Source organism: Malaclemys terrapin, chromosome 6 (assembly GCF_027887155.1).
Source record: "Malaclemys terrapin pileata isolate rMalTer1 chromosome 6, rMalTer1.hap1, whole genome shotgun sequence".
In the NCBI taxonomy this organism is placed as follows: domain Eukaryota; kingdom Metazoa; phylum Chordata; order Testudines; family Emydidae; genus Malaclemys; species Malaclemys terrapin.
The window spans coordinates 65047887-65064755 of record NC_071510.1 but is presented as its reverse complement, the minus strand read 5'-3'; the positions used below and the strand labels follow the sequence as shown (position 1 = coordinate 65064755).

Below are 16869 nucleotides of genomic sequence, written 5' to 3'. Positions count from 1 at the left end.
TTGTTACATAGCACTGTGTGGGCAAACCGCCCTCAGTTCCTTCTCAACCATCTCAGCCTGAGATTGAGCCTTTGTAGTTGTCCATGTTGAGTTTTAGCTCAACTGTGTCCTCTTAGCTCTTTTTATAGTTAGTTTATTATAGTTAAGGCTACGTTTTAGTCACAGGTATTTTTAGTAAAAGTCATGGACAGGTCATGGGCAGTAAACAAAACTTAACGGCCCATGACCTGTCCATGACTTTTACTATATACCCCTGACTAAAACTTGGGGGCGAGGGGGAGGGCGGCGCACGGCCCAGGATCCCCACCGGTGCTGTGGAGGGTGGCAGGGCTGGCAGGCTCCCTACCTGGCTCTTCCTCCGGGGCTCCCCGGAAGCAGTGACATCCCCCTTGCTCAGCTGCAGGCACCGCTCCCACTGCTCCCATTGTTCGCGGTTCCCAGCAAATGGGAGCTGCGAAGCCAGCGCTCTGGGCAGAGGCAGTGTGCAGAGCTGCCTGGCCATGCCTCCACCTAGCAGCTGAGGGAGGGGAATGTCACTGCTTCTGGGGAGGCCACCACCCAGAGCCCGCCTTATCCCCTCCTGTGCCCCTGCCCCCTCCAACACCCAAACTCTGCTGCTGCTGAGGGCGGGGTGGCCCAAGATTGCCCCAGCAGCAGCCGGTGCGACTGGTGCAGGGGCTGCCTGAGTTGCCCCTGAGCCAGGCATACCAGCCGCTGCAGAAGTCAGAGGTCACGGAAACAGTAGTAGTAGTTTAGTGTAGAAAAAATGTAGCTAGCTAGCTAGTTTCTCCCCTCCTGGGCATTTTACTTTACTGGGAGGGTAAGCCTGGTTATCTGAGTTTCACACATTGCCTTTTGTGCCGGGAGGCAGTCCCAGTGAGTGATGGGCACTCCCTGTGCATCTGTTGCCTTGGGGAAATCTCACATTTCCCAAAAGTGCAAATTTCTGTTTGGCATTAAAATTTAGGGTCAGAAAAAAAACAGGGAGCTCAGACTTGGACACTTCATGATGGAGAGCTCGCAGCACCTGGCTTCTGACCCAGGCCAGGGGACCTCCCTATACCCTGGTCTCCGAAGAAGTTTGGTGCTTCCGAGCCACACTCCTTGAGGGTATCTAAGAGGAAGACACAAGATTCTTCCCGTAAGATTCCCAAAGACTGTCCCTTGAGTTCTCCAGGTTTGGATTCTCCCTTTAAGAAGTCATGGTCTCTGACTCCAGCCACTTTGGCACCCATTGCTCTCCAACCTGGTATGAATCTGCTAGTTCCTCAGGTACCAAGGGCACTGTTAGACCTAAAGACTCTAAAGTCTGGGGCTCAGATAGGTCATTGGTCTGTGGGGAATCTTTCAAGCACTTATGTCTTGGTGCAGAGGGATTGGGCTCCCCGCCCCAGACTCCTGTCATACAATCTTGGCTTCCTTAATACAAGCCGTCCTGCACATAACCTTCCTAAGTCCCATGTACACCCCTGGTCTCCCCAACCCCAAAATTGCCACTGAATCCCCACTTACTCGACTTGCTCCCCTGCTCCCGAAAGAACCTTCTCCTGTAATGCCCATCCCCTGCCTTGTATGGTCCCCACCCCATGCAGCCTTGCTTTCGCGCATCTCTGCTCCTTCTTTTTATCTTTTTTTTCCCCGGCTGGCAGAGTTGGTTTGGTTGATTTGTGTACCTTAACTGTGTTTTGATGCCTTAGCCTGTTCTGGTTTCTTTAAAGGTTAGCTTTTACTCATTTCCTGGGTTTACCACACTTGTTTTGGGATAACTGTAAACTTGTGGGGTTTTTGTACCCATAAATTTGTGCTTTTAACCCTAACTTCAGGTCGTTTGGTTTTTGTCTGGGTTTATTGTATATCAAGATTTGGACATAAACTACTTGACTATTCCTGTAGCATTCTGGTTTATCATTGTTCAAATGTCTGTTTTTGATCTTTGTGACTTGGGCATAAGCTGATATTGTTATGGATAGGTATTTAATTTTCTTTTTCTTAATATTCCATCAGGTCAGGATGGAACCTTGCAGTCTTTTTCCACAGTGCATGAAAGGTTCAATAAAAGTTTAGGACGTGGTAAGTAGTATAACGAATGTACAAATGAAAGGAATAAAACATTTTTTTAATTATGTAAAAATATAGTCTTAAAAATGACATGACTTTGTTTTTCCTATTTGTACAAGTACCAAAGCATATCTTGTAGGGCACGGTGAGCTTCAGGGCACATTTTACATACAGCACATGGGACTGAAGTGTCTTTGTGTGGTAAAAAGAACAGGAGTACTTGTGGCACCTTAGAGACTAACAAATTTATTAGAGCATAAGCTTTCGTGGACTACAGCCCACTTCTTCGGATGCATAGTATAGTTAAACACTTGAATTAGAATTAATTTGTTAAAGACTGACTTTTTAGAACTATATCATTCTACTATGGGAAATAGTTCCCAGTTTTTTTAATATGAATTATTTTATATTAGTGGAGTATAGAATAGTAGGCATTTTTTCTATTTTTTTAATTTTTTACATATTTAATATTAAACTTTCTCTCTTCTCCCGCACCCTTTAGATTGTATCTCTTAACTCTGGCTATCCACTTCCTCTTCTCACTTTCCAACAGCACCTCGCAGCTGGTTTGGTGGCTTTCAAGCATTTTTTTCCCCTGGTGGGACTACATTTTGGGAGTATGTTGTGTTTTTTATTTAGCCTATTAACAAAAATAATCTTGAAAGTAACCTCTGCTGCATCTGAGGAACTTGCTTTTCCACTAATTGAAATTATATAATGGGGTTACAAATGTGCATAGATAAAAAATAATTGTAAAAGAGGTCCTCTGGTGATGTCATAAATTTGTTTTCTGGGGAATTTGTAATACTTGTGATATCTAAGTACATTAATAAGCTAAGCCTTACAACATCCTGAGAAAAGTGAAGTATTCTCCAAATTTTACCTAAGAGGAATTGAAGTTCAAAGATTAAGACTTTGCTAAACTCTCACAGGAAATTCAGATTTCTTGACTCCAACTCTTTTGTGTTAATCACTAGATTGTATTTCCTACTCCAATATAAAAATAGTATATGACACTTCTGAAAAGATCTAAGATACCTATCACACAGAAATGGCATTTAAAAAAAGTTAGTTGCAGACTCAAGTACTCAAAAGTTAGGAAATGCTAGAATTAAGCTTGCCTGTGTAATGTTTGTTTGGTCCCTTTTGTATATGTATTATGATACACGATCGCATGCTATATTTCTCCACAGTACCTCTACCTCATTAAATGCACAGAATGGATGGCGCTTACTGAATGAGCTTCTATTCCATATTTTGTTTTCTCCTCACTTAATTTGTGGCCTTCAGCCTTATTTACTGCAGACTATTCAAACCCTGCTCTGAAGACAGAAGTGTTAATTTCCTCATAGACTTTTCTGTGGTGCTCATCCCTATAGTATCTGAGTGTTTCACAAACATGAATCAATTTTCATAGCTCCCCCGGGAGGTGAGGGGGTGGCATTATTCCCTTACAGATGAGGAACTGGGGCACAGAGATAGTGAGATCAAAAGCGTCCACTAATTTTGAGATTCCTCGGCGTGAGATTTTAGCACATATCTATTTAAAGCTCAGTTCCCATTGACTTCAGTTACAGCTGTATGTGTTTGAGCTCCAGAGTCTCAAGTCAGACTCCCAGGAACACATGAGGAACACATAGTGACCACCTGTGAAAAGTTTGGTTTATGTGGCTTGTCCAGTATCATACAGACTCTGTGACAGAGGGAGGGATAGAATCAATTTTTCCAGGGAAGCATTCAACTGCCTTAATTATGAGACTGTCCTTTCTTTTCCTGAAGTTTCCTGCCTCCTTTACTGCACACCTTTCAACTACAGCCACTGCAACAAAGAGTACAGGAATGCTACAGAACACCTCTTCATTCACTACACAAACCTGATTCATTCCCAGAGCACTATCCATCTGGTACACTGAATGAGAATAGAATGTGATCATGTCATTAAAGACTGTATTCTAATGCATATGCACACATGCATATGTTGAATTATTTCCTAACTTTCCACTGATTGACTCTGCAACCTTTCATGTTGTTTTAATGTAGTTTTTTTGCATGTAATCTCCTGGCTTTTTAAAAAGCAAACTAGAAAAAAATTAGAAATGCTAACACATGAAATCATACTGATCCCTGCATGGTTCAACAACAGGATTTGGACCTTTAGATCAACAGCACAGATCTCTGTCACCTGAGTGAATGGAGTAATTGATTATATTGACTGGTCTACCATTACTAAGGGGTTTGGGGCACACTTTGCCAGTGGGTTTCAGAGATTTACTGACAAGGAGGAATATTGAGGCTTGTGAATCTTGCGTTCAATTCCAGGTTCTGGAGTGAAGAGTGCAGTAGTAGAGAGCCTTTTGTCCCCGGTCCCCCAGGAAGCCTGACCACACACCCCTCTCCATGGCTCCCAGTTCCAGTTGCTTTCGCTTTCTCCCCTCTTCCCTGTTGCCAGCTCCTTGCCCTAGTATACTTCATCTGTCCTCACCACTAGTCCAGCTCTTGTTCCCTCTTCACTGGAGTCGGGCTGCTACTTCATGCTGTTTGTGGGCTCCAGCAGGGAGATCATCAAGAGCACAGGAGAGAGAAGCTCTCTGCTCTTGGTTCCAATGCCTGCTGCCACAGCAGCTTCTGGCTGCTGAAAGGAGTAATTGGAGGGAAAGTCCTGATTCAGCCCTTTTGCCATGGACTGGAGCGTGCCCAATACAGACTCTCTTCTGAGAGTTTAGGTGCCAAACTCTTAAAAGTTGCTACTGAGCATGTGTGAATTGTTGTTTTTTCAGAAGTTTATAACTTGGCCAAATTTGGTGAGATTTTACCAGGAACAGCAAAAGGCGCATCCCAAACACAAGAATGGTCTGACCCAGTATGGCCAATGGTCCATCTAGCCCAATATTGTGTCTTCCAACAGTGGCTGGTGCCAGATGTTTCAGTGAGAATGAACAGAACAGGATAATTTCTTGAGTGATCCATCCCCTGTCATCCAGTCACAGCTTCTAGCAACCAGAGGTCTAGGGACATCCAGAGCATGGGATTGTGTCTTGATACCAGTGCAACAGCCCCCCTGCGTGCAAAATTTCAAGTCCTGACTCCAAAGCATGGAGGAACTGGAGCTTCTCAGCAAAATGATTGGAGGAATTTTTTAACATGGGCAAAACAATTTTTTCCCCTAATCTCAATCTCCAAAATGGCTGAATGGCTTATGCTGAAACTTTCCCAAACTGTTCCACCAGAGGCAGGCATTCAGGATGAAAAATCTTATCCTGAGCAGTTAGTGTGGCAGAATTTAAGCAACTGAAAACAAGGTCTTTATAGTGGGAAGTGCTGGACAACTTTATAAGCAGTGCTATGAGTTTTGTCTATTAGACTTTAATGTTAAAAGTTTCAATTTATACATTTTAGAAACGTTTTTTAAACAAAAGATTAATGTATTCTATATTTTTACTGTGAATTTTACATTTAGTAGATTGTCTATACCTTAAGGAAAGTTTGTGGCTGCATATATTTTTAACTGACTGAGAATTGCTGACATTTTTCTGGTATTTTAAAGGTTCTATAAACAAAAAGAAATCAAAAAGGAAAGGTCTTCAGTATGATACAATGGCCCTTCCACCTATTACTGCATTTGCAACAGGTAGGTAATATTTTATGTCATATGTAGGAGAGAGTCGTCCCTCTGCTCACAGTAACCTGCTTCTTCATTTTTACATTTTTGGTAACATATTCATAAATTTACTAATTTATCAAAAACCCTAATTAATCTTTTTGAGGAGATATATTAGAATGGTACAGCTCTTTATATACTGAACTGTGACTAGCTGGGTAAAAAAGGTGGCATTTTTATATAAACCGTTCCCTCTGAGTACTCTCATTAGAGCTTTAGACTCAATACGCGTGTCTAAGAGTGAACTGGATTTTACTCTGGCTCATGCATCATCAGAGATGTTCGCTAAATTTTGATTGCAGGATCTTTATTGTTGGTGATACACAAGTCAGAAACACCTTAACTTTCTTTATATTTTCACGACTGAGTTTATAGGATTAGCTGACGGGGACGAGCTGGGAGAAATTGCTAGTGTAAGGAAATAGCTATTTGTGATTAACACGTGTTCATGGCATAGTTAAATTATCTTACTGTTACTAATGTGTGTATCCTGCATTGTCAGTAAAATTGTATGTAGATGAACGTATGCAGAGCAATATTTCATTATTTTTTGATAGTGCCTACAATATGATGATTCTCAAACTGGATTTTTTGTTTGTCATGTTAATACATTGGAAGGATTTTCTTAAGATTAAGGCCCCAAAAACTCATCCTCTTGCACCAGAAGCAAAAGCAACTATAGTTGCAATTTCATTTTAACAATGTCAACACATTAATAGCCTACATATTGTAAAAACAAATGTTCAGTTATAATTTGTGTAATTTTAAAGCTTACATTTTGGGTGTTCATATATTACAGGGTTCGGCAACCTTTGAGAAGTGGTGTGCCAAGTCGTCATTAATTTAAGGTTTCGCGTGCCAGTAATACATTTTACATTTACAGGGGCCGGCAGGCGGAACCCCAGACCGGTAGCAGGGGTTCCGTTCATCCAGGCAGGCAGCGGCAGCCGGGATCCCGGCTGGCAGCAGAGTGCCACTAAAAATCAGGTTGCCGATCCCTGATATATTGCATAACACACACACCTGGTTTGGCTCTTTCAGTAGTAATTGTTACTCATTGGTTCTGTAATTGCTATCATAGGGCTATATTCAATGTCCTTAAGTTTCATAAACTTGTTGACCTAGTTGGCCATTGGTGCAGGTCTTTCAACAGTGTTAAAATATTTAAAATTCATCTGATGTAGAATGTGCTCTAGTGGATAAAGTTACTGGAGTGGGAGCCAGGAGACCTGAGATCTATTCCTAGCATGGTTATTGACCTACTGTGTGACCTTGGGCAAATCACTCCACATCTCGATACTTCTGTTTCCCTTCCTGTGCATTTTTCTTGTCTGTTTAGGTTCTATTGTTTGACTATACTTGCGATTCATTTTTTAAAATGTTCAAGACTAAATAACTGAACTTAGCCAAATTTATTGTCTAGAGGCAAAGCAGTACAATACAAAAAGGAGACACACGTACCCTCCTTCTAGAAGCAGATTTTTGCAGCATATTCACCTTACACAGAAGGTGTGCTTCAAAGATAGCATTTTAGATAGTAGTATTTATAGTATGACTTGACAAGTTACAAAACTTCACACATCATTTAAACTCTAAGTTTAACCCATTAATTTGTGCTAGCTTTGTCCTTGGTTCCTCTTACATTGCCCTTATTTTGTTTTGAACTACATTCCAAGTGTTAAGTTTAGGCCTTAATATAGGTTGTCAATTTCAATTTTATTTTAAATAGGTCTATTTTTTTTAAAATGAACATGTATTTAATTTGAATAAAGTTGGAATTTTAATTTTTTTTTATTTTTATCCACAGCGCTGTACCTACTTCCTAACTGAACTTGGTACAAAATATTTATGCATTTTTGCTTTGACAGATTTCCTGTTTTTCTAATGCCAAAGCTGACTTCAGCTTTGCAAAGTGTTGTAGGGTGCTTGACATGGGTCAACAGAATTGTGGGAAGAGCAGACTACATTCAGCTAACATCAATACATATCATACATATTATATTAATACCATGCACATAATACCAGGTAAAAATACCTATTAATGTGGTGTATACTATGCCCAACGTATATGTATTGGATAACAGTTATAAGCTCTTTGGTACAGTGGTGACCTCATACTATGTGTTTTGTACAGCATCTTTTGCAGTTTGGCTTTGATCTCAGTTGGGGTCTCTAAGTGCTACTGCAATAGAGAAAATTAATAATAAAATCAAACTGATGAACTCTCACGTCTTGTTTTTGAGAGAATATAGGGATGAGATGTCTACAGACAATGCACCCTTACCTTGTTGGTGGGCAAAATGAAAATCTTATCCTCCAGTGAGTTATAGATATTTTTTTAAAATATTACTGGTTAAATTAAAAAGTGCAAACCACTATTGTATTAAACATTTGGGGAGGATGTATTGTAGAAATTTGTACCTCCAGTTTTCCTGTTCATGTTCATGCCCAGTCCAGTTAGGTAGGGACAGAAAGTTACTGTCTGACTCAGCCTATTTGGAAATAAGGTGGTAGTCTTGTTCCATTTCCTGGTCAACAAATATCCATGACACACAAATGACCACAACAGTTGGCTTTAATTGGGTCCTTTGGTAGTCTAAGGCTATGTCTACACTACTGTGGTAAGTCTACTTAAGTTACACTACTGTAGCTGCAGTCAATGTAGCTTAGGTGGACTTACTGCAGTGTCTACACCGGGCTGGGTCGACTTACCTTAGTCCTCTTGTTCTCTTGGGTACCGGAGTCTACTGGAGAGTGCTCTGCAGTAGATTTCAATCTCCAGGGCTTTTAACTAGCAGTTTTCAGAAGCATGAATTTCACTTGGCTTTTCTTTTATTTCAGTGTCCAAAGTTGTGCAGACTTATTGTTCAGTTAAGCCTAGTAAAAGGGTACAGCAATGTGGATAAAAATCTACTTAAAAAATTAAAATTCAGTTTTTTATTTAAATTAAATATAGGTTGGTTTTTTTTTTTTAAATCCATTTAAAATTAAATTGAAATTGACAACCTATATTAAGGCCTAACTTCTTATAATCTATTAATTATTTAGATTGAAATACAGAAAAACAATATAAAGCAGTACATGTTTGCTGCTAAGTTTTAAAGAAATTGAAACGACTGAACTGGTGGAAGTTCCTTGCTAAGTGTCTGGAACTAGAGTTTGTTCAAGTGCTAACCAGTTTTTGACAGCAGTAACCTTGTCTGCAGGTGAAAAGAGAATATTTTCTTCATTTTGGTTTATTCAATTAGTTCAGTTCGATGGTTCATTCAAAGTTAAGAAACCAGTTGGGAGTTGAAAAAAAGCTTGGAATGTTTGTTTTTTGTTTTGCTTTTCTCTTCAAAGGTATGAATAAAAACTTGCTGTGAGAGGTTGAAATCTACTAGTTCTAAAATCTTGAAGGATGTAGTGATCAGAAACAATCAGCTCAATTAATTAAATACAACAGATATTTACTTTTGTTTAATAAATCAGTTTTAACGGTGTACAGAATGCTCACAAATATAGATTGTGGCAACTTATATTCTAGTGGTGAGAATGTAGCTTCCTTATGTGGTTCAGGTTTATTAAAATCTCCAAAAATATTTTTAAAATACTTTTTAGCAATGTTTACTCTAGCTTTTTTTAAGTTTTGACTAGTTAATGAAAATATAAAATTGCAATGGCTTTTGGAAGTAATTTCATAAATTTTGATGTAAGAATCTCTCTTACTCCAGAATGTCAGTTTCTAGAGTAACAATTTGTATTGTATTACAGAGATAGCACGTCAGAATGACTGGGATGGGATCATTGCTTGCCATCAAGGTTATATAACTTGTACGACCTGGAACTACCAGAAAACTTCCATGGGAGCCCATAAACTGAAACCAAAAGCATTCAGCAAAAACAAGCCTCTTGATGTATATGCAACAGTAAGTTTGGTTTTGGGGTAATCTTATTTCTTCAATATTGTGGCATGACTGCTAATTTGCTATCCGGTTGCACAGAAACTGAATACTTAAAACCAAGAAGCATTTGGTAAAGATCTAAATAAGCCTTGCAAAATTCTATTTATCAGCTACATTGGGGTTAATAATTTTTTATAAGTGAGTAAAATAATAAAGTAAATGCTGACTATTTCAATCTGATGTATCTTGAAACTCCAAGTTATCTAAAATTGTCTCCTGAATTAGAAATACATGGGGGAGGAAAACAAATTTTAGTTTTATGAGCTCCAATTATTTGAAGATTTGTAGCTGCTCCATAGACATTTAAATAGTCAAGGTGTACCTTTGTTCCTCTCACTTTCATCTTTGTTTATGGTGGGAGAGAAGATTTTGTGCCCGGGCTGGTAAACTGTCATGACAGTTTTGTACGGGTATGTTAAGCGATATTTTCTCAAGATTAACACATTTGAAAATGATAGGTACAGTACTCTTCGCTTAACGTTGTAGTTATGTTCCTGAAAAATGCAACTTTAAGCGAATCCAATTTCCCCATAAGAATTAATGTAAATGGGGGGAGGGAGGTTAGGTTCCAGGGAAATTGTTTTCACCAGACAAAAAACTATATATTCTATAGATATACACACAGTATACGTTTTAAACAATTTAATACTGTTCACAGCTATGATGATTGTGAAGCTTGGTTGAGGTGGTGAAGTTAGAGGGTGGAAGAGGGAGGGATATTTCCCAGGGAATGCCTTGCTGCTAAATGATGAATCAGCACTCAGCTGAGCCCTCAAGAGTTAACACGTTGTTGTTGTAACCGCTCACACAAGGCAGCAGGAACACGAGGGAGGGGAGACAGCATAGCAGACAGAGACAGACCCACGCCTTGTGTGTGGGGGAGAGAGAGAGAGAGATGCACACTGCCCCTTTAAGTAAGCTGACCCACTCTTAAGTGCATTGTCTCAACTTCCTGATCCACTTAAAGACAACAGATGCTGCCCCAAGCTCTCTCTGTCTCTCTCCATCCCTGTCGCTTCCCTGCTCTATATGGAGAAGGGGTAAGTGGGGTGCAGGATCAGAGGGGAGGGGGACACCCTGACATTAGCCCTCTCCCCCTTCTACGTCCGCACAGCAAGCAGGAGTCTCTGGGAGCAGCTCCAAGGCAGAGGGCAGGAGCAGCACATGGCAGTGGGGGAAGGGACAGCTGAACTGCCGATTGATAGCCTGCTGGGCGGCTGCAGCACAGGGAATTTAGGGGAGCGGGGAGCAGATGGGGGGCTGCCGGTCCACCCTGGTTCCAAGCCCCCACCAGCTAGCTGCAACAGGCTGCTCTTCCTGCAAGCAGTGGACAAAGCAGGCGGCTGCTAAATGACCTTAGAAGGGAGCATTGCACAACTTTAAATGAGCATGTTCTCTAATTGATCAGCAACGTAACAACATTAACTGGGATGACTTTAAGTGAGGAGTTAATGTATGTTTCTAAGTTGCGTGCAAAAAAAGTACATTGAAAGAATGTTAAGGGCACAGAGTCAAGCACTCAAAAGTTGGGAAATGCCAGATTTAGGATTGCACATGTAATCTTAATTCTGCCTCCTTGATATCCAACCTGTGCACTGAATAAGTACCTGTACTAAGTCTGGTTGGAGGGAGCCCTTCTCAATACTCTCTAGTCTGAGCCTATAGGAGTTGGGGAAGCTCCTGCCCCATGTGGTGCCCCCAGAGGAGGAAAGTGAGGCTGGTGTTGTGTGCCTGGTCCAGAGAAAAGTGTGTTTGGAGAGTAGAAGTGGGGCCCCCCTCCTTACTCCTCTTGCCTCCACTACTTTGTCAGCTCCCAGATATTCCAGTATGGGTGGGTGTCGGGGAGTGTGCCTGCTGCTTGGGTAGAAGCATAAACCCATCTTAGAAGCTTCACATTAAATGTTGGCATCCTGCCAAAATAATAATTTCCTGAGGGAACCCAAGTGAGAGAAGGAAAATGGTGATTCTTTCTTAAAACAATTTTATATCATGGCTACATCTGAATGGAATTTCATGGGACAAAGAAAAGGCACTTCTCTAGTTAAGGGCATTCTCCCTGCCGAATTTCAAAGGCTCTGCTGCAACTATGGAAGTGTAAGGGCTTCTCAAAGAAAAGGTCTTAATCCTTTATAATGGAAAAAATTAGGCAACCTAAACAGGGATTGCTAGTACTCCTTCTATAATGATGTCCCTGAACTTAGTTCAAAATAAATTTTTTATTTTCTGTTTTGTTTTCTCTTATGCAATATCACTGACCTCTGCCCCTAGTTAATTCTTTCCCATTTGGTAACAGGAATTGATGGTAGTTTGAGGTAAATGCATATAATAGTTCTATCAGCAAGAATAGCAACCAAAATACAGAGTGCTTAGTACAAATGAGTGTGAAATCTTTTCCAGCTGAATAAGTAAATATATTGCTAAGCAGCTAGATCAGGCTTCTTTAGACATGGATAATTTAGACAAGAGAATTCTTTGTATATATTGAAGGGGTGGTACATCAGGAAATTTACAAGTTATCCCATTATAGGAAAATAACTAGCTAACTATGGAATTTGGTGGTGGTACAGTGGGTATAACTATTAGACTGGATTGTGGGTCTTGGATTGTGTCTGTTCACACACATGTATCCAGACCCCTCTTTGTGATGTCTCCTCCTTCTTAAGTTCTGGGTTGAAAGATCTAAAATGTAAACTCTCCTCTTTTCTGCATGCATCATAGTTGATTGTTTTCAGATACTGTTACTCCATTTCTAGCACCAAAGTATGGTGGCAGCAGACTTTGAAGTTAACTTCCCTAACATGTCCTTTTGTGCAATGGAGGGCTAATCATATAGATTTTGTTTTTTAGGTTACACTGATCATATCATATCAGGCATTAAGATGCATGTGACTAATGATAAATGTTGTTTACAATTAGGTGGCTATGAGAATGTCATTAACTTATTTTATTTGTGTACTCTCATCTTCATTGCTTAGTCTTTCTGCCATGTGCTCATTTTTATCATAACTTCTCTCAAGAAAGCAAATATAGCTTTCCTTTCTGTGTGGGAGAAGATAAACCTTCATTTATGTTGTTAATCTTAAAACCACAAGAGAATTGTAATATAGAGATTTTGAAGATTTTCCTTTCTCAATATGAGGTGCTTTGTAACTGCTGTAGATAGACAAGCACATTTACAATTAAATATATTTTTTCTTTGCTAATGAGCTATGTGTTTTATGTTCCTTTGTCATTTTTTTTCCCTCCCTTTAAAGGTAGTTGACATTACTACATGTGGAAACTTTGCTGTAATTGGGCTTTCAACAGGACATGTAGATGTATACAACATGCAGTCTGGCATTCACCGAGGACATTATGGAAAAGAAAAAGGTGAACTTTTTTTTAATTACACCCTAAGAGAATAGCTGCAAATCGAAAGACTTTTATTGTAGTTTCTGGGTGGAATGCAGGAATCTTGCTATTGAAGCAACAGGTGGCTGTGATTACTCTACAGTTAACTTGTCTTTTATTCTCTCTGAGTGAAGGACAACAACACTCCCGCTAATGTGGATAGTTGTGGAGTTGGCATCTAGTTAATTTTAAGTAACATAAACTAATGGGCTACTATTAACATAGGCTAATATTCTGCTTTGTGTCAACGTGAAAAATTGTTCAGTTAAAATCTTTTGAATTTCCATCTTAATCTTGTTCTTAGCATATATTTTTTGTATATCTCATTATGTCACACTAATGCTTAGTTATCTGTACCTTAATCAATTAAACAGAATTGGCCTGTGCACACATGGAAAGCACTGATTAAGTATATAAACTTATAATATTCAAGTAATAGTTGTCAGGGGACTTTACAATTGTTTGTCCGATACCTTCCTCTTGTTTAAATCTGTCTTTAGCTCTGAAGAGACCTAGATTTCCCAGTAACTAGCACTATGTAGGTACCTAAGATAGGTGTAAAGCCCTGAAATGTAATTTATTTTTTTTCTTTTGGATTAAAGCACATGAAGGTGCCATTAGAGGGGTAGCAGTGGATGGATTAAACCAGTTGACAATCACAGCTGGAAGTGAGGGATTAATTAAATTCTGGAAGTTCAAGACCATGGACCTAGTTTACTCTGCAAATCTCTCTTCTTCTCCAAGTGCAATGCTGCTTCACAGAGACAGGTGAGAATCTAAAACTATTTCAGTTGTAGCTTTGATTGTTTTGTTGTAGTCTTAAAGACCATGACAAAAATGTCTTTCATTTCCTAACATTTTAAGCTAGAAATGACTGTTAGTCCTGCAAGGAGCTTTTTATATTACAGAAAAAATGGAAACTTGTCTTGCTTAGGAAATTTCAGTAGAACATAAAATTTTGTTAGGTAATATCAGGATATGCTTGTCTGTTTTATCTCTGAATATTAACTGCCAAAATATACTACTAATTCTTTCCAGTGGTATTCTGGGAATTGCCTCAGATGACTTTGGCATTAGCGTTTTGGATATAGAAACAAGAAGGATCGTCAGGAAGTTCTCCGGACACCACAGCCAGATTAATGACATGGTGAATGTATATACTGTACATATTTGTTTGCTCACGATCTGCAACAAAAGTTAATTTAATTTGAGGGTGATAGATTTATTGTCTGTATATAACAGATAATAAAATATAAATGTATGTTTAAGTTGGATCCCTTCTTGTTGTGTTCAGCTGCAGAAGCCAAAAAATTCAGGGTACCCCTTTGGAAACTGCAACCATACATGTGTATATGTCCTCTTAAGAATTAATGTAGTTTGCTGATTAAAATGCTCAATGTTCAAATAGTTAATATAGAAATTTTAGCTCACCCGTACAGTCTTGTAATTTTATTACCAAAGGACAGATAGTTTAAAAAATGAATGTCTAAAACCTTTATTTTTTTGTCAATAATCAAACGAAAATTTAGAAGTAATATAACAGATATTTGAGGCCACACTGGTGTTATTGAGGGCAGCAATTGGGATGCTATCCATCTCTTCAAAGTCTATATTGGCACAAGAGATTCCCTACAAACCAGAAGTATAAACAGTAGTTTTAAGCATCTATCGTAACATAGCTGTATTTGTTTATTATACAGCACATAAGAGTGACATGCTAATGTGCATTAGGTATTTGCTTTCAAAATGCTGTCTGGATTTGTATTCAGTTACTAATTTATTCCAAATACCAAGAGATGAGTACATCTCTGATGTTGACGTCTTATGTTTTTATATATTTTTTTCTTTTACATTTTGTGGTGAATATCTATCTGTGTGCACAAAAGTGAGGGCCCACAAACATAATATGGTCACTGCACTTGTACGGTATCCTGCTACACCCTTGCTTTTCTAGCCTTAGGTCTCCTGTGACCAGAGACTATCAGTTTTGTTGTGTGGACAAATGTCTGCCTAGGACTGGGATGAAAGTATCAATCCAATCTTCTCTTATGAACTAAAGCAGGATGTGTATGCTCTAAAATGCTTATTTAGATATATTATTTTATTATTATTATAGACTTTCAGTCCCGATGGTCGTTGGCTAATAACTGCATCAATGGATTGCACCATTAAGACTTGGGACCTCCCATCTGGATGGTAAGTCAATTTAAGTACTGTATAAGAGAGCTCTTACTTGCATATGAATTCCATGCATTAAACCACAAAAAAGACTTGATGCATTGACGATTTCCCATAAACCTACACTAATTAAAAAAGTTAATATTCGTTGAACATTAGTATTTGAAACTGACTTGTTTTGTCTGGCATTAGTAATTTTTATAGCCATTTTATGAAGCTCTTGTAAATGGAAATGTAGAAAATTACAGTATAGGCAGTGTTTGAAGCCTGACATTGAAATTGTGAACAATACGACTTTCTGGTTATTTTACTTTCAAGCACATGTACAACTGAAAAGGTTAAAAGGTCAGTTTTACTTTGATGATAAAACCACAGAACCTTATGTTCTGCTTTCCTGAATGGTACTTCATGTCAATGCAAAACACTTTGTAAATTCAAAAGCATAAAATGACTGTCTATTATCATGTCTGTAGTATCAAACACTAGGTTAAGATTGCAAATCAACTTTAATTTTCCATTTCTACTTATAAACTTCCTGAAAATTTCTCCTCTGCTCAAAAATGAATATTCTGTCCTGGATGTTCAGTTTTGGTTGAGAAGTACACAGTATTTCAAGAGGTGGGAAAGGTGTGCACAAAGGTGACTTCAGACCCCCTTTGTGCTTTCCTGCTCTGGGCTGATACCTCAGGGCATGTCTCCACAGCAAAGAAAAACCCATGGCTGGCCTGACTCGGGCTCACAGGGCACAGACTATGGGGCTGTTTCATTCCTGTGTAGACTCCTGGGCTTGGGCTGCAGCCCAAGCTCTGGAACCCTCTCATCCGGCTTACAGCCTGAGTCCAAAGTATACGCAGTAATGAAACAGCCCCATGTCCGAAGCCCCCCGAGCTGAAGTCGGGCCAGTCACAGGTTTTTTTTGCTGTGTAGATATACCTTTAGTGTAAGTTAGAGAAGCCTAACATTTAGGCTTCTCTGACTGCAGCTGGGTCCCAATTGCTCGAAGGTTTGCATTGTTCTGTTGCTATGACAGTATTAACTGAAAATTATTTACCTTATGAAGGCTTTTATTTAAAGTACATGATGTGAGTTGTATCACAGAAAGATTGGTCAATAGATTGTTGAAAGTCGTGCCTCAAGTTAGAGACCCAAAGATTAATGGATGAATTAAATTTAGAACTTCTCTCCTCAAAACTGTTATAGGTTTTTAATGTTGATTTCATTTCTTATTAAAGAAATTACTTGGAAAGGCATATGATAAAGTTTAAAGGCAATCTAAGACTGTCACTGCACTTGCCTTGAGTGTTTAGCTTGTTTAACATTTGCATCTGTCACTGTAGTACATAGATGCTATTGTATTTTATAATATATATTGACGATAGGAAGACAACAAAATAACTCTAGCAAAATTCTTGTTGATATGGAATCAACATGACCTGTTCTGTCTGAAAAAAATTAGGGTAATTTGTCTTGCTTGGAATTTAGAGAGATGGTTTTGCTCTTGAATAGGCAGAGGAAAATACTGAAATAGAGCAATGATGCTCACTAAAAATTCAGCTGCAGGTCTTACTTTCCCTTAGTATGATTAGGAATATGAGCTATTTTAGACATAGCAATTGTTTTTGTAACTTCGAAGCTCTACTT

At 39.0% G+C, this 16869-nt stretch overlaps 1 protein-coding gene across 1 annotated transcript in view; it reads left to right on the top strand.

Annotated features, from left to right (window-relative positions):
- WDR36 (WD repeat domain 36) overlaps positions 1–16869 on the top strand; it is a 54663-nt gene that overhangs the window by 17327 nt on the left and 20467 nt on the right. Inside the window, exons 10-16 of the mRNA XM_054032293.1 lie at positions 2005–2070; positions 5603–5686; positions 9470–9624; positions 12915–13029; positions 13653–13818; positions 14089–14197; positions 15167–15246. Of these exons, the coding sequence (XP_053888268.1) occupies positions 2005–2070; positions 5603–5686; positions 9470–9624; positions 12915–13029; positions 13653–13818; positions 14089–14197; positions 15167–15246 (775 nt within the window). The remainder of the gene's footprint in view (positions 1–2004; positions 2071–5602; positions 5687–9469; positions 9625–12914; positions 13030–13652; positions 13819–14088; positions 14198–15166; positions 15247–16869) is intronic.